The sequence below is a fragment of the Vitis riparia genome, chromosome 12 (genome assembly GCF_004353265.1).
Source record: "Vitis riparia cultivar Riparia Gloire de Montpellier isolate 1030 chromosome 12, EGFV_Vit.rip_1.0, whole genome shotgun sequence".
Taxonomy (NCBI): Eukaryota; Viridiplantae; Streptophyta; class Magnoliopsida; order Vitales; family Vitaceae; genus Vitis; species Vitis riparia.
In genome coordinates this window covers 19,300,582-19,325,077 of record NC_048442.1, presented here as the reverse complement: position 1 = coordinate 19,325,077, position 24,496 = coordinate 19,300,582, and the positions used below count along the sequence as shown (strand labels likewise).

At 35.2% G+C, this 24,496-nt stretch overlaps 1 protein-coding gene across 4 annotated transcripts in view; it reads left to right on the top strand.

Annotated features, from left to right (window-relative positions):
* The window catches only part of LOC117926292 (phospholipid-transporting ATPase 2), a 36,568-nt gene that overhangs the window by 2,793 nt on the left and 9,279 nt on the right, over positions 1–24,496 (top strand). For all 4 annotated transcript variants that reach the window (XM_034845377.1, XM_034845378.1, XM_034845379.1 and 1 more), the window contains 16 exons: positions 645–858; positions 2,226–2,342; positions 4,642–4,734; positions 4,829–5,003; positions 14,175–14,341; positions 15,329–15,433; positions 15,517–15,614; positions 15,731–15,873; positions 17,745–17,841; positions 18,005–18,114; positions 18,205–18,369; positions 20,278–20,432; positions 20,516–20,596; positions 20,749–20,869; positions 22,865–22,971; positions 23,433–23,564. In XM_034845377.1, coding sequence (XP_034701268.1) covers positions 645–858; positions 2,226–2,342; positions 4,642–4,734; positions 4,829–5,003; positions 14,175–14,341; positions 15,329–15,433; positions 15,517–15,614; positions 15,731–15,873; positions 17,745–17,841; positions 18,005–18,114; positions 18,205–18,369; positions 20,278–20,432; positions 20,516–20,596; positions 20,749–20,869; positions 22,865–22,971; positions 23,433–23,564 — 2,080 coding nt within the window. The remainder of the gene's footprint in view (positions 1–644; positions 859–2,225; positions 2,343–4,641; positions 4,735–4,828; positions 5,004–14,174; positions 14,342–15,328; positions 15,434–15,516; positions 15,615–15,730; positions 15,874–17,744; positions 17,842–18,004; positions 18,115–18,204; positions 18,370–20,277; positions 20,433–20,515; positions 20,597–20,748; positions 20,870–22,864; positions 22,972–23,432; positions 23,565–24,496) is intronic.

Sequence of the window (24,496 nt, the reverse complement as noted above, 5' to 3'; positions counted from 1 at the left end):
AGATAAGAGCAATTGATGCTTGGAGAGGGGAATATTTTTTCTGAATAATATTGATTCAAATAATAGGACAATCTTCACAGTACCATGTAGCAATCAATTTTAATCAGGGAATACAGAGATGAGTTTTTAGAATACGGATATTGTTCATTCCTTCACACATGGAGGTGTGTTCTCCACTCAATATGATTATTGCATATTTCTATTTGCCTTATGAGTCATGGTCACTAATTTTGTGTCATAAAGCTACTTTGCAAAATCTATAATTGACTCTTCATACCATTGCTTTGGGCATGTTCTGATGTACTTCATTCCAAGACACTTCTTTAACACTGTTGTTCTATAAGAAATTTGTATGCTGTTTTGGTTTCAGAGATTTGCATCTGATATGATTAGTTGGATGACTACTGCTCCTATTTTGATTTTTATGACATGGGCTATTCTTATTTTTGTCTCCTTTTTTGTATCGTGTCAAAGTCCTTTCCCAAGGCAAACATCCTGGATTAACATATTAATTATATAATAACACAAACCCAAGGATGTATTACTTCTATGTTTTGAAAGTTACTTATCTGGTATATGTTTCTCAGATGTTTTCTTTTTTCTTTCCGATCTTTTTTCTAACAAATTATCTCTTGTGTTTCCAGCCGGTTCATGAACCAGTACTTTTTGTTAATTGCTTGCCTTCAACTATGGCCTCTTATTACACCGGTAAATCCTGCCAGTACATGGGGTCCCCTTATTTTCATATTTGCAGTCTCTGCAACAAAAGAGGCATGGGATGATTACAATAGATATCTCTCTGATAAAAAGGCAAATGAGAAAGAAGTTTGGGTTGTAAGGCAGGGCATCAAGAAACATGTAAGGGAACATAAATTTTCTTGATTCTCTTCTTTTGTGGTTCATGTTGCTGTTTATTTTTCAAATTTTGATAGAAGGATATTTAATTTTATTTCTTGCCAAATCATCAAGTGGGTGATTTACCGAGTGTTTAATTTATTATCCCATAGTTTCTCAAAATTCACAGGTTAATGCTGACTAATGGAAATGCCCATGTGGGAGTTTATCAATTTTTGTTGTTGTTGAATGGTTTTGACTGTGAGAAAACCTGGATATAATAAATGCATATGGTTAGTTAAATATTGCAACCTAAGAGCTGCTATTGAATGGATTTTGATTTGAGTTCTTGGTAATAATTGGACACATGCTATATCAGTTTATTGTGCTATCGAATTAAAAAATTTATTATGTTGTTGGTATGAAGCAACAGAATAATGAGGTAGTATGCCACATGAACCAGCCAAGTTGGAGAGGTCTACCTCTCCTCTTGTTGAAGGCAGGCTTTGAGTTCCAACTTCATGAATATGCCCCAGAGGGGGCCATGAAAAATGGAAAAGGGTCATATGAGGATGTTTAATCATCATGGTCATTGTCATTGTTATCATTATCATTAATTTGATAAGTGATGGGACTTGAGCAACAAGAGAAAGGCTCTGGTTGCAGGAGAGTCCCCAACGCCCAAAAAGATGTTTTACAACAAGAGTTCACTGAAAAAGCCATAAAAGAACCAACATCAGCAAATTCTCTTTCCAGGGAAGAGGAAAACCAACAAACTCTCTTTTCAAACTTGGAATTTGCGAGCTCATCCCATAAGGAACTGTAGCATTTGGTCTTTTTCAAATTCACCTATTCTTCTTATTCTCTAGGGGCATAAATGGGTGATTCTTGTATGGTGTTTGAGAAGCTATTTTATATTTGAGGAGCTACTTTATGTTTATAATGAATGGTTGGGTGATATTATTGAGGAAGTTTCTTTCTAATCAAGTTTTTATCTGGTTCAGGAGTCAAATTATTATCCATAGTGATTCCAAATCAAAATGGATGGTCAATGACAGATTCATTTACTTGGAAATTGTGGGTGAAATAGGGATCAATGAAACAAAAATGCTGAAAAATAAAGCTGGTTGTCAATAGAGACTACATTATACTTGTCAATAGAAACTACACTATACTTGTCAATAAAAACTACATTATACTCGTTACTCATCAAAAAAAAAAAAAAAGGAAACTACATTATACTTGTCATGAGTTAATTTTTTCTAGCGTGTTCAACTCATTTTCGTCTAACATAATCTCTTTACTTAGGTGAAAACCGTTTCTTATTACTTAATTTTAGTGGAACAACTATTTTAATTCCAGTTCCTCATATTGGTGATATTCACCTGCAGATTCAAGCACAGGATATTTGTGTTGGTAATGTAGTCTGGCTTCGTGAGAATGAAGAAGTGCCATGTGATCTTGTTTTAATTGGCACCTCTGATCCACAAGGTGTTTGCTATGTGGAGGTAAATATGCAACTCTGTGTATTATTCTGATTGGCATAGAGACATGGCAGGTCCTTTGAACTTCTTGTTTGTCTTTAAGGTGTTGTGAATCTGTTTATAGCATCCTTGTTTGATGTAGAGCACTGCCTTTTGGGTTCAAGTTTTTGTTCAGTTGATGTAATGCATGTGAGGGTTTACCTCTTTCTCTACAATTTGTCTTGGGGATTCTTTGGTGGTGTTCTCTATTTGAATTGGCTTCCTCTTCCTTGTCAATAATGTAAAGGCAATGTTAAACTCTCCTTAGTTTTCTTACTCAAGGTCCCATAAGATATGCATGTTTAGAGACTTGTTAGTTTTGGTTGCTTGCTTGGTGGGAGATTGCTGGAGATATCAAATTATGCACTTATGTTAGGCATAAATATAGGAAGTGGTAATATTTTATTTTATTGTTTATTTTAGTGTTATTATTATTTAGTGATAAAGTTTTATTTTTTTGATTAGAAGTGATAAAGTTTTATTAGGGTTAGGATTATTAAAATTAGTTTCTTACTAAAGTTAGGATTAGCTATCTATATATTATAGTTTTTGTGTGGTTGTGCAGAAGAGAATGTAAATCATATTCTTTTACACTGTATAGTGACTAGAGCCCTATGGGACATTATTTTTGGGTTGATAGATGTTAAGTGGGTCCTCCCAGAAACTGTAAAGGAGACTCTTATCTCTTGGAGGGGCTCATTCGTAGGGAAGAAAAGGAAACAGATTTGGAAATCCATTCCGTTATGTATTTTTTGGACGGTTTGGAAGGAGAGGAATAGGTTAGCCTTTAGGGGGGGTGAGTTGAATATTCAGAAACTAAAGAATTCTTTTGTCTGTAATTTGTGGAATTGGGCCAAAGTGTATTTAGGTGAGGAGTATGTCTCCCTTATAGGTTTTTTGGAGTGGATAGCTTCCACTTAAGGGGAGGTTGTTCTCTTTGGTCCTTTTCTCTTTTTGAGGCGTTTGCCATTTTGTATACTCCCTGTATGCTTTGTGGCGATTAGCCTTTTTAATGCATATCTCATTTACTTATCAAAAAAAAAAAAAAAATATTATAGTTTTTAAAGGCACACTTTAGGCATGCCTAGGCTCAAGGCACATTCATTCCTTAGTTATAGTGACTCATTGGCCAAGGCATGCACTTTGTTGGAGAGGCGTACCTTGTCTACTTTACTTTTTGTTTTTAAACACTTTTATTCTTGAAATTTCCAACTTTATATTGAAATTTATATAATTCCATTCTTGTTTTTATTGAATGTTTCTTTTATGTTTGGAATCTTAAATTTTTTATTGGTTGGCTTGGATTCAGAATCATATTTTATAAAATTGACATGCATCCTAAGTTGCAGTTCATTTTGCTCAGGCATGCACTTTGTGTTGCGCCTTGCGCCTTGCACTTGGGCCATAACAGACTTTTGCTCCTTGCACTATTTAAAACTATGCTGTATATACGTTTAGTGATGTTAAATACTTAAAAAGGACTTCAATTAGTAATATTTGTAATTCTTTGAAATTTCTCTTCTACTTCTATTTCTTTGATTCTTTCCCCTATATATTTTTTTTTGTCTAGTATCCTATATCAGAGATCCTTCACATATAGGAGGAATTTCTCACATTGCTTGTCTGTAAGTGCATGAGTCCAAGTTTCCACCATGATACACCTCCTGAAAATGTGCACATATAAATAGTACATCTTTCCTATTTTATAAAATCATTATTAGTCAAGAAGTGCTTTAAGTGGAGTAGATGTAGTGTGTACCTGTGGGATTATATGGATTTGGTGCTTCTTTGATATTAACCAAGATTTTGCTTATCAAGACCTTCAGGCTGCTGGTGCATTCATGACTCTCTGAAGTTCACCAAATGGGCCACAGGCTGTACTGAACCAGAATTCCCCCCTGTCCTGATGTTGTGTGTTTAATCCATAATTTAATAATCCTTAGTTTCTATTTTGGTTGGAATGATATTGTGGAGGATAGAAGGAAAAAGTAGCAATTTTTTTACACTTATCTTGTATCTAAGTTGTGCAAAAGTTGTTGAATCCTGTCAGAGTGCAAAACTATTAGGGTCCTTTCCCTGTTTCTTTTCAAAAATTGTTTCCTTTAAACTTCTAAGCGAATTCAAACTTCCATGAGAATCAGCAGTTTGGATAACCCCATGGATCTCATGGGAGCCAATTAGAGCCTTAATATTTTATGTTGTGAAGGATGTTGATATTTTATTGGGACAATGATCCTTGTTTTCCAAAATTTCAGTGACTCTAATAATGTGACTTATTTTACAGACAGCTGCCCTAGATGGTGAAACTGATCTTAAGACGAGGGTTATACCTTCTGCTTGTATGGGCATAGATTTTGAGCTATTGCACAAAATGAAGGTGATCTAATATTATATCTTATCATGGATGGAAGATTTTGTGGCATTTTCTCTTTGATATTATTATATTGTTACATTATTTCTTTCCTGGACAGGGTGTTATTGAGTGTCCCATTCCAGATAAGGACATTAGAAGATTTGATGCAAATCTGCGTTTGTTCCCTCCGTTCATCGATAATGATTTGTGTCCTTTAACCATAAAAAACACAATTCTTCAGTCCTGCTACTTGCGGAATACAGAGTGGGTTTGTGGGGTTGCTGTTTATACAGGCAAGTTCTCTTTTAATAAAAGGTCATATGGATGTATCATACTTGTTTATTTACTGTGTGCCTTTAGAATCTTTGCTTTTTCTATTTTTTGTCTCTTTTTTTGGCTTGTTGAGAGCAGTAATTTATCTAAAGGAGTTGAGATAGAGGAAGAATTCAACAAAAATAGAAAAAGAGAGAAAAAATGGTTCTCAATGGATAGTTAAGCTACAAAACATATTGTGCAGTTGGGAAAAAAATTGATCACATCATATATTGATAATGGGAGGGAAAATGTTCAATCTTGAAGCTAATTAGAGATGGCATCAATAGCCTGCCTTACTTGCCTTATTGGGACTAATTTGGGATTTTCATGTATTCTTTTATATCCAGGCTTGGTGTAGGAACTTTAAATTCAGCTTGGGCTTGGACTAGGCGTATTCCATCTTATCATTCTTGGGTGGTTATAATTATTTAGTGGTTGCCCTATTATTTATGGATGTCCATCTCATCAGCCTACTTGCACTGCCCTGCTCCCTGTTGGTGTGTAGTTAGGATATATAATCAGGTTCAACTGGATGTGGGGTGGGATTTTCATAACCTGGGTTTGGTTTGGTGCATGTTTGATTCTAACCTGTTTGTTTTGGGATCAGGTTGGCATTGATCTGAATCAAGTTCTCCATTTTAATTTCTATACTAGATTCATGGGTATGGTTGATGTTAGATAAGAAGCAAAATTGAGAAAGAAACCCAAAATGCAAAGTTTGTGCAAGTGGAAATCTTTAATTACTAAAGAAATTTTGGAGAAATGTTCCCTTATATGTCTTGTTAGACGATGTGGGTATCCTTGAATCATAATTTTATTTATTTAGTTTAAATTTTATTTTTTTATTAGGAGAGAGAGGAAAGCCTTTTTGTTTTGCCATAAGGCAAGACATATCCCTGAAAATGTAAGGCATAATTATCATTATTTATTATGCTTTTCACAATTAGAAAACATAGAAAAACAAAAAGTTATTTAACAAAATCACACTAGATGTCCTTAAGTTTTAAAATTTTTTTAGTGCCAAACTGATTTTGGTGCACTGAATTGCTTCAATGTCGTCCAATATAAGTGTGAAAAGATATTACTCATTGAAGTTTCAAGAATTTCAAAGCAAAAGGTCATAAAGAAATTTAATTTCAATTGCCAATTTTTTTATAGGTAATAATATGACTTTGTAAACAATCACAAAAAGATCGCAGACCAAGATACACATGATGTATATGATTGTGCCAAGGTACAATAAAAAAAGAGAAGAGTATAAAAAACAATTTCCTCCCTTAAAGAACCCAACTGATCAACAAACTTACTTAAAGACATTGAAACTTGTATGTACAACTTTACTCATAGGAAGAAATTACTAAGGAAAAAGCTTTTTAAAACATGGTGAAACTGCCTATTTTCGAATGACCTTCAATTCATTTCTTTCCAAATCCTCCAAAAAATGCACCAAGGAGCTACTATCCAAACCTTCTTACATCTTCTTCCCATGAAGGATCCAGTCCACCTTAAAAGAGTCTCTCAGATTGTGACAAACGACACCTAAGAAATGCCAAACAAGGAGAAGAGCAATTGGTAAAGAGCCTTTGTCTTGGCACAATGAAGCAGAATGTAATCAATAGATTTTTCTTTGACTTTATGTGAAAATCGTTTGTTAACCAACGACCACTCTCTTCTTTGAAGTTGATCTAGAGTCAATTTCTTCCCATAAAGCTTTCCATGTGAAGAAACTTGGTTTAGATGGAGTGGATACTAAACAACTGTCAAAAAATGAGTATCATTTCTCAAATCCATCTGCTCCACCTTGTCATCCTCCTTTCTATTGACCATCTTACCTTACAGTTTACAGAGGAATTGTTGTACATTATCCAGCTCCCAATCATTTAATTGTTTAGAGAAATAAGAGTCCTAATGATCCCTCTTACTTGTATGGTCTTGCAAATCTGCTGCCTAAGCCTCTTTTGATAAGGCTAAATCATGCAAAGATGAGAAAGAAACACATGATGGCTCATTCTCATGTCACCTATCCTTCCACAATTTCACACTTCTCCCATTCTCCACGAAAAAGGAAGTTCTACCATTAAAGGTATTTTAATCCTTCCTAATAGCTTTGTATAATCCAACACCATATTCATCTTTCACATCACAAGACCATCACTCTGTTACCCTCCTTTTTCCTCTCCTTATTTTCCACTTATGATCTATCTCCAGAGAGCTCTCCTTTTAGATGTGTATTGCCAACTCCATCTACACAAAAAAGCCTTATTAAACCAAGAAAGACATCTAATGGTCAAATCCCCCTTTCTTTTCTTTATGTAGATAGTTGACCACTTCACTAGATGAAGTTTTTGATCAAAAGCTTTGCCTTCCCAAAGGAAATCTTTTTATATCTTCTCAAGCCTGAATTTGACTTTCCTCGGTATATTAAATTATGAAAAAAAATATATGGGCAAATCGGATAATGTCTTCTTGATCAAAATAGTCTTCTACCTTTGAAAATATATTGGCTTTTCTACATTGATGGCCTTTTACAAAACCGCTTTTCCATCCCATCCCAAATTGCTACTGATTTAAAAAAAGCGCAGAGTAGAAGCCCCATATAAGTAGACAAAAGCTCTCATACCTTGAACACCAATTCATAGGCTAACTTCTTTGCATTATCCACCTTTCCAACGGGAATCAACTCACTCTTTTCTATGTTAATTTTTACCTCAAACAATATGAGCAACTATCTTAAATGAACCATTCAATCTTGAGAAGCCCATAAAAGACAAGAGTATCATTTGCAAACAACAAATAGGATATCTCCTTCCCCTCCCCACCACTCCCCCTGACCTTAATTCCTGACAAGCCCTCTTTGAAAGACAACTGAAAATCCTTATTGCTATCACAAATATATAGGAAGAAAGAGGATCCCTTTACCTCAAACCCTTAGAGCTTTGAAAAATGCTGGAAAGGGTGTCATTAACAATCACAAACTTTATAATCTTATTTTTGTTACTGTCATCAACCCCCCTAACATTACAAGAGATAATTTGTAACTTCATTTGTGGATTCAAACTTCTTTAACTCCCTTTTATATTTCGATGAGACTATATTTTTCCTCATTTTCCCAACATCCAGCCTTTCTGCTCCTTTCTAGCATTCATCCTTTTTAAGGAGAGCTAAAATCTTTGCCTTGAAGTCTTCCATCAACATGCTTAGACAATTATTGAAAGCAATCAAACTACTAAAGGACCAATCTTCCAACACATCCAATTTCCCCATAGCCATCCCATAAACCAAACCATTTTTCCTAATCTCCTTATTTGCCAAGACTTCACATGACCTATTCTCATACTATGGGAACTCCATTGGTCAACCATCCACCAAAACTGTCCTCAACAAGCCCTTGTCTTCGACTCCTTGCCTATGAGACCTTGTCCTTGCTTTGGGATGCAACACCAAGCCACATTTCTCGGGCCCTTTGGATTGCAACCCTTAAGAATGAACTCACACTTAGAGAAAGAAGAAGATGATGGAACTTTATTCCTTAAAGATATCACAGAGAAAGGAAGAGAACCTAGGAATGTAGTCGCTTCCACCATGATTGCCTCGATGGTGATTGTGGGGAGAAAATACCATGGATTACATCTTCGCTTCCTCAATACTATTGGACTCCCCTCTTTGCTCAACATCCCACTTAGAAGGGGAATCTTAGAGACAAATGGAGCCTTAGTGCCATTTATGCTTAAAAGGACTCTACCTACTCGTTCCTCCAGACTAGACCTACTCCCATTATATTCAACACAATGCTGGCCCAACCTTTAGCCTATCTGAAGATTGAAGGTTCCATTGTCCATCCTTTCAATGGGCCTTTCTTGGCTTGGCCCATTACACTATCCATTTCTTTCTCACATTGGGCCTCTTCCAAGACAACCCCCTCAAACCCACCTTAAAGCATACCAACTTCTAAAGTCCTTCCACCAGCCTCCATCCTCTCCCTTTAGGCCTCCATTAAGCATTCTTGGCCTAAAATTTCAACCCCCACCCCCCATGCACTACAACCCTACACCCCTTGTTTGATCCACCTAAAAGACCCTTTCTAAAGCTAACACAAGCCACCACATCCTTGCCTTTACTCCTTCAATCAAAGGATGACATGTCCCATGTCCGCCCATCTTTGACATATATGGTTCCCCCACTCTCACTTTAGCTTGTGACACCCTCAACATCTCCTCGTTCTTCCAATCGGCTACAACTAACCCTTGGAGCTACCTGGGAGAATCCATGGTGGGACTTCCCACCAAAGTTGGATTGCAAAGCATGATATGCTTATCACTAACTGTAACGTCCTGGATGTCTTCCTTCCATTGATTTCACCAAAACTCTCGTCCATTGCAAATTGCGTTGTTGGATGATATATTTGTCTATTGTCACAAATCAATTGCAACTATCCTTTAGCTTTCTATATTGCTCCCGACACCATAAATGCAGTGGAAGTACCACAACTCTTACTCACCCTTCCTTTGTAAATGCTTTGCTTCAAAAACACCCTAGTTTTGGAACTCATTTGTCCAAATGCAAGAGCTTGTTCTCATACCTCCTTAGACCTTTGACAAACACCAACTCCACATTATAGGCTTCTTCAAAATAAGAAAAAAAGATGAAAGCACCCATAGCAAAGATAACCTCATACCACCTTTCAGATGTTAGTTCTTAGCAATGCACCTCTTCAAATCGGGCAAATCTGAAACGAAGTTAGGAAACTGCCCTATCTTCTCACTAAGAATTGCTTTAGTATCTCGTCCCTATGTTGCACTTCCTTAACTCCTAGTTGAATCCACACTGTGTCCACTACTCCATGAGTTTTCCATTGCATCTACGAAGGACCTTTTCTTAGGCATTAATTACTTGATGCACCCCTACAAGGGTCTCTTAGACACTAGTGCACTTCTTGAGACCTTAGGGGAGGAGGCCACTCCAAGATCCTGAAGCTTCTTGGCAAGAATGGACCACACTAGGGACACCCCTTTCTTATGGGAAATCAGAGTGAACCTCTTGGTCTTAATAGAGCTAATCAAATATTGAATAAACCTCTTTGCCTCATTAGAGCTCCAATTTGTAAGACCTTCCTCCTCCATACCATACCTTACAGAACTTCTTTCCATCTTTCTCCGTATAGTAAGGTTCCACACCTTCCAATAACCAGGATAAACTAACCTCATTGAATCTAATTTAGCTAGAGAAGCCACTGCCCCTCTCCAAGATTTTTCAACTCAAGCATCCATTTACCTCAACAACAATTTGAAAGACTTTGAACCAACTCCGAACCAGCTGTTCCCTCCTTTCACTATTCCCATTTTAGCCAATATGAGATTCCTAGACCAGGATGACAAGAATCAATTGCCAATTCTTAGTGGATTATATTTGGCTTGATGATGAAATGCATATGTTAGACTAAATTTTAAGGTGTGAGATTTTCCCTTGAGAGAGGGAGAGTTTGTGGAGGAAGATCATTCTTGGAAAATTTGGGGAGGTGGAGGGGGTTTGGACTACTAGAGGGGTGAGAGATCCTTTTAGGATGAGCCTTTGGAAAGACATTAGGAAAGGGTGGGAAGAGTTCTAATATCTGAAGAGGAAATGGTAGACATACAATATTCTGGTGGGACAGTTGGGTAAGGGAGTTTAAGTTGAAAGATGTTTACCTTACACTTTTCAGAATAGTATCCCACAAAAATGCTATAGTTGCACACTTAAGGGAAAGGGAAGGGAGAATAGGTGACTGTTGGAAGGTTCAATTTAGAAGACCCTTCCAATATTGGGATTTAAATGAGGTGACTCGTTTTTTAGAGCACATTTTTCTGTTAAAAGCATGAATGAAAGTGTTAGAATATATCAGTGATATATCATCAAAATTTCAGATATCAGCAGCCTTCGACAGATACGTGGGGCAAATATTTTCATGGCACAATATTTCCACAAAATCGGCAATTTTTTTGATGACTTATCGTTGATAAAGTGATGTTTTCCCGATATTTCAGGTCATATGTTGATTAATTGGTGACGTCATTGATTTTGACTTTCTAATTTTTTCCAAAATTTCTTGTTGAGCCCAATTGTGAGCCCATTTTGGCCACTGCATGTCCAGCCCAGCATAGCTCCATGGGCTTGACACAAGAGAGCACTCCTTAGGTTAAATACCCCTTTTGGGTTTATTATATTCCGATGTGGGGTTGCAATCAACCTTGAAAAAGTTAAATTTTAAGTGCTTGTGGAGGCAAGGGTTTGATCCCAGTACCTCACCCTTGAAAAGGAATGGTCGTGCCACCCAACCAACTTTCTTTTTGATGTTTAATAGACATATGTTTATATATATATATTACATTATAAACATTGTATATATAAATATCCTAATACTTGTATATTTATATTATAAATATTTCATAATATATAAACATATTTCTTGGAGGAATCTCACTCTTCTAGGGAAATGGTTATGGAGGTATCCTAGAGAGGGTTCAACTCTTTGGCATCAGGTCATTTTAAGCATTTATGGTTCTCACTCTAATGGTTGGGATGCTAACACTTTAGTCAGATGGTCACATCGCTGTCCTTGGAAGGCTATTGCACAAGTCTTTCAGGGGTTTTCCTTGTTTACTCGGTATGTGGTAGGAAACAGGGAAAGAATTTGGTTCTGGGAAGATTTGTGGTGGGGGGACCAACCTTTGGGAATCCAATATCCAAGACTATTTAGAGTAGTTGTGGATAAAAACATTTCTATTTCTTCAGTTCTCGGTCCATCTTGTCTTTTCTCTTGGAATTTGAATTTCCACCGTAACTTGTCAGATTCTGAGATTGAGGACTAAGAAGGCCTCATGCAGTCTCTTGATGATTTGTATCTTTCTCCTTTAGTCCCAGATGCCAGATTATGACCATTATCTTCTTCAGGGATTTTTTCAGTCAATTTTTTTTTTTAGCATTATCTTAATTTTCTGGATCTCCTCAGGACTTTCCTTCAAAGTTCGTTTGGAATTCTCAAGTTCCTTTCAAAGTGAAGTCCTTTGTCTGGTTAGTGACACACAAGAAGGTGAATACTAATGACATGTTACAAGTGAGAAGACCCTACAAAGCCCTTAGTCTTGATATTTGTATTCTGTGCATGAAGCATGGGGAATCAGCAGATCATCTTTTTCTTCATTGTCCCTTGACGATTGGGTTGTGGCACAGGTTATTTCAGTTAGCTAAGATGGATTGGGTTCCCCCAAGGAGCATATATGACATGATGTTCATCAAATTTAAAGGCTTCGGTAATTCTAAGAGAGGGATAGTTTTGTGGCAAGCTGTGAGCATCGCTTTAATTCGGGTTGTGTGGTGGGAAAGAAACGCAAGGATTTTCGAGGATAAAACAAGAAATTCATAGTTCCTTTGGGACTCTATTGTTTTCCTTGCTTCCCTTTGGGCTTTCTATTCCAAGGCATTTAAGGGGACTCCCCTTAATGTGATTCAACTGGATTGGATAGCGGCGTGTACTCCATAAGGATTGGTCCTTAGTGGGAGTTCATTTGTTTATGTGTATTTTCCTGTAATTTAGTTGTCTTTGGTGGGAGGATTTCTCATCCTTCTTCTTGTACTTCTTTTTTCTATCAATATATCTTTGTGTCGTTTCCAATAAAAAAAAAAATATTATAAATATTTCACACACACACACACACACACACACACACACATATATATATATATATATATATTACATTATAAACAATATATATATAAATATCCTAATACTTGTATATTTATATTATAAATATTTCATACACATGTATATATAAATACATATTATGAATTATAGGTCTATAAATTAATATATATTTTTTGTGTATATAGATATCATAAATTAATTAGAATCAAATTATTATAAATAAATTAATTTTAATCATGATGTCTTTTGTATAATAACTAAATACAAAATAAATATAAATTAATAAATAAAATTATCAACATTTTAATAAAAAATACTTGTACATATATCATTATTTCTTTTATATCATCGAATACATCCAAATTAAATAGATGTGTATAAAATATGCTTTCAAGTTATGAACATTATTGCTGAATATCACAAATTATATCAAATATATATATTAACTTCTTCAACAAAACAACCTTAATATGTCTATTATTATTTCTTATATCATTTTTTTGAAGCTATTCCCAACATTTTCATGAGTTTTCATCAATTTTTGTCTCATCGATATTTTATGTCAAAATTTCCACCGATATTTCCTGATATATCTTGGTATATCCATAAAATCAAATGTCTGATATATTTGTAAAAGCTGATATTTTCACCTTGGTCAAAAGTGCAAGAAAAGGTGGACACTTTAATCTGGAAAGATGATAAGAGGGGAAAATTCAGTATTAAGTCATATTACAATTCTCAACATTAGCTAAAAATGTTGTTCAGATTGTGTAGGAAGGACCTCTCATCCTTCTTGTGGTTTCTTTTGTTTCTTTTTTCTTTCTTTCTCATGTATCTTTCCTTCTATTAATATATTTCTCTTCGTTTCTGATCAAAAAAAAAAAAAAGTCATATTACAATTCTCTAAGGGCTGAGAATAATTTAATATTCCCAGCCAAAGAGATATGGGGATCCCGTGCTCCTCTTAGAACACATTTTTTTGCTTGGGAAGCTGTTTGGGGAAAGATCTTAACTTTAGATACATTAATGAAAAGGGGATGGTCCATGGTCAACAAATGTAGCTTTTTTAAAGATAGTGAAGAATCAACTAATCACATTCTGATTCATTGTGATACGACTAGAGAGCTTCGGACCCTGTTGTTAGTAGTCTTCGGTTTGGCTTGGGTGTTACCAGCTTCAGTGAGAAATCTTCTCCTAGAGTGGAAACTTAAGGGGCTAGAGAAGAAGAAAAGAGTAGTTTGACGCTTAATTTAAATATCATAGTTGTGCCTTAAACAAGAAAAATGAAAAGGTTCTTCCTAACTCACCAGCTTCTGACTTTTTCTCATGATACTTTTATGATTAATTTTTGATTGCACAACAGTTCTTTTGCTCAACAATTCCTGAACCCTATCTATCACTGAGATATTAATGAGATTTGTTAGAGCAAATGTTGAATCATCTATTCTGTGTATTTTATTTTCTTTTCCAGGCAATGAAACCAAGTTGGGTATGAGTCGGGGTATTCCTGAACCAAAACTAACAGCTGTAGATGCCATGATTGACAAGTTGACTGGAGCAATATTTGTTTTTCAAATAGTGGTTGTCATTGTTCTGGGCATAGCTGGGAATGTCTGGAAGGATACAGAAGCAGTAAAGGTCTGTCACAATTGCAACTTTGTGTTTCTTAGTTGAATTTGTTGGATAAATACTTATATGTTCTTTGATGGGAAACATGTGTATTTCTCTTAGCAGTTATAATTTGGCCTTGATGAACTATTTAAAATTTTCATATCCCTTAATTTAAGAATTGCATTTTAATCTTGTACTCTAAAAGAGGAAACTTACTTGCTAATGCTAGCAGGCATTTTATAGCCACTGCTTTTGTTCAGGGTAACTATTGCATGTTGATCCAATCTTTCATATGCCTTTTTTGCTCACAAAGTAATTTACTTCAAAACTTGTTTGGCACATTGCAGACTTTCTTTCCCATCAACACACCATGTTTGAAAAGGGAATTTTATCAATTGATAATGTTTAGGCTACATTTGTTTTGAAAGAAAGAAATCAGGAAATGTTATTATTCAATACTGTTTGATGGATCTGCAAATCTTTATGATTGTAAGTTGCCAAGTTGATAAAATTTTCTAACATGAGCTGATGAACAGTATCTCCTTTATGTTCCTGGAAAATGGCATCCCAGAAAATAAGGAAAGGCAGCTATTTATTTCAAACTGGGGGTTTTACAATATCATGCCCTGGATGTTCATCTTCCCTGCATCAAATGGAGCCTTAATTTGGTATTTCAAGTTTAGATTTGTTTAAAGGGGTCTCCTTTTCTGACTTACATGGGGCTGACCATCCAAAAAATAGTAGCTGCCCTGTATATCGTAAATTTACCTATTTTATTGCAGTTGTTTGGATCGAGCAATTGTGCTATTCTTTTCTCTAAATTTTCTTTATTGTGAGTTTGATTGAATATTCTTTATGATTACTAGTGCATTTCATAGGAATGTCCAAAATCAGTCTGTCTTGTCCTTGGAGATGTAATATTAGTGAAGTTTTACGGTACTTAAATTACTTGTTAAGCGTTTCTCTGTTATCTAATTTTTTCCCTCCTAATTCATACCCGTTCCTCTTTTGTAGCAATGGTATGTTCTATACCCAAAGAAAGGTCCATGGTATGAGCTATTGGTCATTCCTCTACGGTTTGAGCTTCTTTGTTCAATTATGATCCCCATATCTATAAAGGTAAAGATTAGCATGGCCTGCAATCTTTTTTCCTTTCACCTACATTTTCATTGTTTTAATTTTACATGGTTATCTTGAGACAGGTATCTTTGGATCTTGTGAAGAGCTTATATGCAAAGTTTATTGATTGGGATAACCAGATGATTGACCAAGAAACAAGTACTCCATCCCATGCAACAAAGTAAGAAAAGTAGATTCTAGCCATCACTTCTGCACTTATAATCTTAAGCACTGACAAGGTACAACCATCAAGTTATCTTGCATATATATTTAAGCTGTGTTTGTTGTATTTGGCAGTACGGCAATAAGTGAGGACTTGGGGCAGGTTGAGTATATTTTGACTGATAAAACTGGAACTCTTACTGAGAATATAATGATCTTTAGAAGATGCTGTATTGGTGGCATTTTCTATGGAAATGAGAGTGGGGATGCTCTGAAAGGTTTGATTTTCTTTTTAACTCAAGATTTTCTATTGTTGTGTTAGATCCACAATTAATCCTATGGATCCTTAGGATTGGCATATTCTTTTATATCTTTTAGTTTCGGCCATATATCGAGCCAAGTAGGTATTAGTCGTGTATTCTTTCATGCTACCTTGCCTTTCTCTTACATATGCGCCTTTTGTGTTTTACACTTCTTTCTAAATGTCTTGATGTGTGTAACGGAATCTGAACTGGGCTTTAAACAATTATAATTGACTAAAATTTTATAGTTGAGTCACCTTTTATGCTTTCTATAGGTGTTACCTTTTGTGCCTTTGCTAGTTGCATCAGTTATCTGAATTCTAGCCCTGAAGAGTAGGCTTGATGTTTCAGATGTTAGCAAGGCTGCTAATAGCATGTCTTTTTGTGTTAAGAATGAGCTTTCATTTTATTTCCTGCACTTTGTGGCACGAATCTTGTGACATGACATGCTTACATTAGAGTCCCATTGTGGAACCCACTTCAGAACTTTCAAGTTAAAAAAAATTAAAGTTGATCAAGCACATTCATCAAAGTGAGAGGGGAGTTTGGTTACCTTTTCTAGAAAACTGAGATTTCTTTGATTACCACATGCACGCCAAACCAAAATCTTGATGAGGTTGAAGTCTTCTGGGTTGGGTCCTGTACATCTGTTAGGTGTGCAGCTCCATGATTGCACCGAAGGGTAAGGAATGGAGAACTCACAGCAAATAAAAGAGGGCATCCTGTTGTAGCCTTTTTCTCCTGAAATTAGTACTATATCTAATGCATGCCTACCCATGTTATTTTCATCCAAGTAATGCAAACTAGACCATGAATACTTACCCTTTTAAAATGTATGTCTTGATTTTCTTCAAATTGGCTTCCAATTTTTAATACTTTATGTCAGTCCTAAACAGAAAGTGAGACTATATTCAGGAAAAAAAATGGATCAAGAGTGGCTTTATTGCATATTAAGTTTTGATTTTCTTATTTTGGCTACACTGTTAGAGTATATATATAGACACACAGAGACAGTACTCTAATTTCCAGAAGTTGAAAAATATGTAAGCTTGAATAAGAAAGATTGAAGAAGAATGTGGTCATCTTCCTGTGAGATAAATGAGTGGATACAGATCTCATAGTTGTATAGATTTACTTGTACTTTGGAGGTTCCTTCTTTCTTTTTGTGTAGTTTTTGGAGGATTTCTCATCCTTCTATTGTACTTATTTTTACTTACCTTAATATACTATACTATCGTTTCCCATTAAATAAATAAATAAATAAATAAATAAATGAGTGGATACTGCCCAAATTAAATAAGCCTTGTTATGAGTTTCAAAAAATATTCTGGACCCAGGAAGGGTCATATTATATCTGCCATTCCTGAGCTTATTGCATGTATTCCACGTGTTTGTCAAATGCCTAACTGCTACTGTTATTTAGTATTTCAGCCTTGCTTCTCATTCTTAAATTCCTTGAGCTTAATACCACAGGAAAATTTCTTATCCAAATTTCAAAACCTTATGCTTTAATTTTTTTTTGATTTGCCTCCATTGGGACTTGAACTTGGAACCTCCCACAAACCCTCCCCATCCTATAAAACCTTATGTTTTATAGGATTAAAAACAATTGTAACTACCTACTTGGTACAAATGTTGTTGGTAATTTGAATTATGAGCTTGTGTTTTGTTAACCTGCAACATGAGGCATGCTTTATGTTGAATTTTTAATTATGAACTTTTTCCTTCATTGCTGCTTTCATTCACATAAATTTTTTTCAGCTATATCTCAAGGATCTTCTTTAGATTGCAAAAGATGCATATGGCATATACCTTGGCACATCATATATTGTTTCCTTGATCTGCAGATGTGGAGCTGCTGAATGCTGTTTCCAGTGGCTCTCCTGATGTTATTCGATTTCTTACAGTTATGGCATTATGTAATACAGTTATACCTGTGAAAAGGTGATTCTAGCATTTCTTTTACTCCTTAATTTCTTACTCAGATCTTGGAATTTACCTATAAGCCAAAAACATGGACAACGTCCCACTTTAACTATACTTGCTATGAGGCCTTATGCCATGACTCCTATTTTTTTTTTTCTTCCTTCTCTTTTATTATCTGTAGCAAAACTGGAGCAATCTCATACAAGGCACAATCTCAAGATGAGGATGCTCTTGTTCAGGCTGCTGCTCGCTTGCACATGGTTTTTGTCAATAAGAATGCAAATACTCTTGGTAGAAGTTATCTTCTTTTGGCTGTTGTACAAAGCATGGCTCTAATAGTGGAGATGATGATATGTCTTCCTCTAATTTGATGTATTGCAGAAATCAACTTCAACGCTTCAATAATTCAGTATGAAGTATTGGACACTCTGGAGTTCACTTCTGATAGGAAAAGGATGTCAGTTGTGGTAAAAGATTGCCAGAATGGAAAGATTTTCCTTTTGTCAAAAGGAGCAGATGAAGCCATTATACCTTATGCATGTGCTGGTAACTCTTTTTCTTCGGTCTTCAAACACATCAAATGGTCAACGTTTACACATATATATCATAAAAGTGTTTTTCCTTGATAATCCATTTTTGTGGATCAGTTCTGCAAGAAATACTGGTCATTCAATCCAGTGAAACACGTCCATTTGGTTAGTACAAGTGAATTTTCACTAAATATCACATCACCTTTTTGAAATTTCTTTATATTTGGCCGGTAAAAAAGTCACCCACATTTGATGAAGAGTAGAAGGCATGAATTTTTGTTAATTTTAATTAACATATGAGCCACCTACATGTGAGATCAGAATCCATGGTGAACAGGGTTTTGATTGTTTCTGATTAGGATGACTCAAACCACTAATAACTCTGAGATACCATGATGCATGATCAATCTGAACTAGGGTTTTTCTAGGTAAAAACACTATAGTGTAGTTGCATGGGCATTCTAGCTGTTGAAGGTTTGGTAAGAAACTGATTCAAAGGGTTTCCAAGGTTGTGTAACGGGGAGAGTGGTCATCTCTTGAGTGGGCCAGCGATTAAGATTATCTGGTGCTAGGGTGCCCTCATAAGGGGTATTTAAGATATTTTTGGGAGTCAAGGAGTAATTGCTGTATGATTCTCTAGAGGGGAACTGGGAGGTGGTCATCCAAGCCATGCAAGGGGGTTTGACTGAGAAGTTATTTTGAGGAGATCAAATACCCACTGGACGTTGCAGGTTCTTTTTGTTGGTCATAAAGAATGACCCCTTGTGTATCAGAGGATATTTCAATGTTGTCAGATTCCCTAGGGAAAGGAGGAACTGTTTAAGATGCTTAGCAACGTTACCTATCAAAAAAAAAAAAAAAGATGCTTAGCAATGTTGAGGCACTTTTCAGAGATCATAGAGGAGCTTCATTTGAGGGACTCCCTCTGGCTGGTGGTCTTTTTACATGGAGTGTTGGGTTAAATAATTTTTAATAGGTCAATACCATCAATGATAGGATGATACATATTGAGTTCCTCCCACATACTTTGTAATCGTAAAGAGAAAAAAGGGAGAATCCCTAATTTTTGTTATTGAAAAACTGTTAATAATACACATTGGACTTGGGTATATATATACATGTTAGTGGGACCCACAATACAATAAGGAAAGAAAAGGAAAAGTAAATAACTGAAATAACTGTACACTATCTAACAGTAATTAACCATAACATTCATTAACAGAAATCCCATTCTCCATACAAGAAAAAAATACTTGCATAAAGCTCACGAACTCCATGAAATATTTTATCTTAAGGGCACTTTTCCTGTAATGCTTCCCAAATCTGTTTGGTAGTGTTGAAGAACGTAATGGAAACAGTGACACTAGGTTCCATACCATTCCATAACCAACTCATGATTATTGATTTCTTCGTATGCCATTGGTCATTGTCCTTTGAATCATCAGGAAAAGGCTCATTAGATAAAAATTGTAACTTGCCCTTTTCCCTAAGATATACTTTCACAGCTTTAGACCAACCGTTCTAGATAATTGGATTCATTCAATTTTCTGGTAGTAATTTGGATACTAAAATTGTCATAAGTTCGATTCGTAGCAGTGGGACTACCATCTGAAGCCATTTAAAAAAATGATAGATTGGAGTTACTTGAATAGCAAAATGAACAAAATGTAATGTCTAGGTTTGCAAATAGGAGTTAAGGGTTTAGAACTTGGAATAAGGAATAGGAGAAGAAAATGTGCTCTCTCTCTTCTTTCATTCTTTTATTAATTAGAAAATAATAACGGGAGTAGTAAACATTATATATTGCACCCTTATAATAACCTAATACTCAAATTACAATAATACACTCACAACTAATCTCTAACAAGGTTAATTCTTTAATACCAAATGCTTGGATATTTGCTAACCACAATACTTGCTTCAGGACAACAAACACGAACTTTTACTGAAGCTGTAGAACAATATTCTCAATTGGGACTACGCACGTTATGCTTGGCTTGGCGGGAGCTTAAAGAAGATGAATATCGAGATTGGTCTTTGATGTTTAAAGAGGCTAATAGCACATTGGTTGATAGGGAGGTAAAAAGCATGTCTTTATGTGTCATTGATTTTGTGTGTGTGTGTGTAACACTTGTAATCCCTCAAATTGCTATGCTTTGCAGTGGAGACTAACTGAGGTCTGCCAAAGACTAGAACATGACCTTGAAATCCTTGGTGTTACAGCAATAGAGGATCGTCTACAGGTGTGCTTCTTTGTTTATTTAGGCATTGATGCTCAAATTTTAGCACAAAATATAGCATTATTTGTTTGTTGTTCTAGTTATAAGAAAAATGTCCACTCTTAGCTTTTAGATGCTGAGACTTCAATTGCCGATTTTCTAAAATTATTTTCCAGGATGGTGTACCAGAAACAATTGAGACACTTCGAAAAGCAGGAATCAACTTTTGGATGCTTACCGGAGACAAGCAGAATACTGCCATACAGATTGCTCTTTCCTGCAATTTTATTTCCCCTGGTAGATGTGATCTTATACATTTCCTTAATTTTCTTTTGATTTTGAGAAATTTTCTTGCGAGTAAGAAAATCTGTTCATGTCTGATAGAAAGTATTAAATGGCTTGTGAGTCTTATGCTATGACTATGAAGCTTGGCTGTAGGAGAACACCTCATGCTGAAACCATACGAGGCTGGCATATATCATGTGTTTATGAGTTTGTTAAATTATATAAGCAATCAAAACACAGAGAAAATTGAGCCTTGCACTCCAAAGGTTGTACCTCACAACATGGAGTTTTTTATATGCCTCCCCTCTTATCCTTATTTGAATTCTTATCTGTTATGAAAATCTTCCCATTCTGAAATTCGTCATTACACTTTTTATTATTATCCATTGTGCCTTATCCCAACTGTTTTGACTCAACAAAACAAGTCTTTCTAAAATGTGTTAGTCTGTTTAAGCTCTGAAATAGATTTTATCGAGTACTGAAATTATTATTGTTCTTTATACCATCATTGTCCTTTTCAGAGTCACCATATCATACTGACTAAAAAATTGGGCATTATTTCCTGAGAATGCGAATTTGTTAATGATTCACTCCCAAACCTCCAGTTGGAGGGTTTAGAGAAAGGACTCAAGACCTAAGGCGCAATAAATTGAGTGCACTTTCTTGATGCATCAATGCTCTGAACTGGATTAATCACTAGGTATAGACTGAGTTTGACCTTAACCTACTTGAATATGGTTGCACTGTTCACAGAAAACAAGAGCCATATTGGTATGGCACCACCTAGAAGATCTTATATGCATAACAACAATCATAACGTTAGAATTTGGTTTCTTATTTTAAAAAGTTCCATTTGCACCAGCTATCAAAAGAATAAAAGTTCCATATGCACCATCTTTCAACTGTGAAGTTTGTATCATTCAGGGTCCTTAGCATGTGAACATGTCTTAAGAATACCCTCTATTCAGGATTGCCTATGTCCTATTCTCTGAACTAATAAAATGAGACAGTATCATTATCCTTAAAATAAGATTTCTGCCATTTTTCACCACTTAAAGCATGGATTAAATCACTGCCCAAAACTATGATACACGAAGGTTTTTAGGCCTTAAAAATCCTTCAGAATTCACATCTATGACCAGTCTGGAAGTAAAAACCAGTCAAGTGTCAAAGTGATTAGGAAAATTAACACTATGGTCATCAAATATAAGTTTGCCTTTCCTTGAATTCAGTTCTCCTCAATAATGAATCATTGCTATCAAGTTTATGAGTTTCTTTTCTTGAATTGGTGAAATTAATATTTGCTTCATTAGATGCTTCATGACATTCATATCAAGCTAGAAGTTTTAGCCTTGAAGTTGAGAAACTTTTATCTATAAAGACTGAAGCCAATTGTTCTGATACTACAGTAAATTTTTGGTTTGTATTTGTGACTATGAATATGTGTTTCTTCTTCTTTTCATTTTCTTTCTTTCTTTATTTATTTATTTTTGGAACATAAATTGGAAGAAACCTCTATTCAAGAACGGTTATATGTTTGATATGAATTGTGCTATTTTACATTAGACCATATTTCACCATATCAAATGGTGTTTGAAAGCTTCTATTTAGTCCTTCTTAACTACACATTCAATTAATTATCCAGCACCTAAGGTTTCTTACTTTTTGTGTGATTGAAAAAATAAACATGAAAAATTGTTAAATGATGTCCTTGTTTTTTTGTCTCTGAGTGTGTTTGTGATGGTTTTTCCTTTCCCTGGGTGGACCATTGTTTTTAATTGGAAAGCTTTGTTACTAAACTTGTTTTGATATGATATCTTAGTTGATACTCTTATGAATTTTGCTTGGATGTTAGTGTTTAGCATGTAGAATTTGGTCTTTTGAGAGTTTTTGTAATGAACTTATCCAATGTTGAAGCTTCTCAAGAATTTAATTTTCCATAATTCAGTAAAATTTTTCACAATATTTGATCCTTACAACCTTTTTTATTTTTTAAATTATTGACAGAACCAAAAGGCCAGCTTTTGTTAATCAATGGCAAAACAGAAGATGAAGTTGGCAGAAGTTTAGACAGGGTCTTGCTTACAATGAGGATAACAACTTCAGAACCTAAGGTGTAACTTTATCACTACTGTTATAAATTCAATTCTGAAGAGAACCCAATTTCTCTTGCATGCCTTGATTTTTCTTAAACTATGTTTTATTAAAATTTTACATGGTTCATGAAGTATAATTCTCTTTATTACAAGTAGCTTGATATTAGAGTTCTAATGAAGTGGATATGAAGAGCATTTGTGCATTGTAACACTGAAAATTTGAGCAAAATAAGTTGTTTTACAATGAGTTGAAACCATTTGTAAGTGATGTTTTATCCATTTCATGAATATTTTATGTCGATGGCTCCAGTAGCTGGTGGCCAACCATAAAATTCACTTTTTGTTGTACTTCATTCCTGGGGTCAGTAGGTTCTTGGATTGCTGAAAACATTTCAAACGTTGTCTTAGGGAAACAATGCTTGCTTTGGCTATAGTTCTTTGATGTTAATGTTTTTCTTAACGGCCTTTAGTTCTAACAGGATGTGGCATTTGTTATTGATGGATGGGCTCTTGAAATTGCGCTTAAGCATTATCGGAAAGCATTCACTGACTTAGCAATATTGTCAAGGACGGCTTTATGTTGTCGTGTGACACCATCTCAAAAAGCACAGGTGTTCCTTGTCTGCTCTAAGTTTGTTGTCTCTTTTATTCTTTAATAATTTTTTGATTTATCTGATATGGTTTGTGAAGTCAGATTTGGTTTGTCAATCTGATTCTTTTCTCCATTTCATTGTTTTTTTTTTAGATGACTATCATTTGCTGGTGTCTTTATTTGTTTCTATTATTGAGGCTTGATATTGTACAAATGTAAACATAAGATGCAAGAGGTGTACATCACTAATTAAGGGGAAAAGGGCCAACTGAGAAGAAATAGAAATGAGGCAGATGATGTGGTTCTGATGTTCAAGTCAAATTGGGAAACCCTATAGTATTTTAAAATTGAAACTAGGATACACACCCCTACTGCAACAACACCCATAGTTGGCTTTAGATATTCAAAACTTTATGAAATGTGCCAAAAAAAAAAAAAAAAAAAAAGGAAAAATTTCTGAGCAATGCAACCAATAAACTTACACATTGCTATCTTAAGCAATGAAACAAGGTTGATGTTTTCTATGGATTAAATGTTGCACCAAGAGTTAGAACCAGGGATTTCAACTTCGAGTGCAGAAAAGGCACCAAAAGGATGAAGATTTAAAAGAATGTGTCATATATCTGAAACAAACATCCAAGGCATAGATAGCATATGATGCCAACAGGCTGCAAGCTGGAAAAAGCAATATAAAATAGAGAGGAGCAGGTATAATCCTGATCCTTGTTAGGAATCAGTCATTTGATTACTGATTTTTTTTCTTATTGGACTATGAAAAAATTGAAAATATGCAGGCTGTATGTAGGCTGAAAATATGCAGACTGATATTTCTTTCCTAATTATATTATTGCTGTAAATATGCAGGTTGATATGTAGGCTATAAATTCTCCCAGGATAGTGGCTAGATTGATTCAATAGTTTCCTAAAATAGTTTCACAGAGCTGTATACAC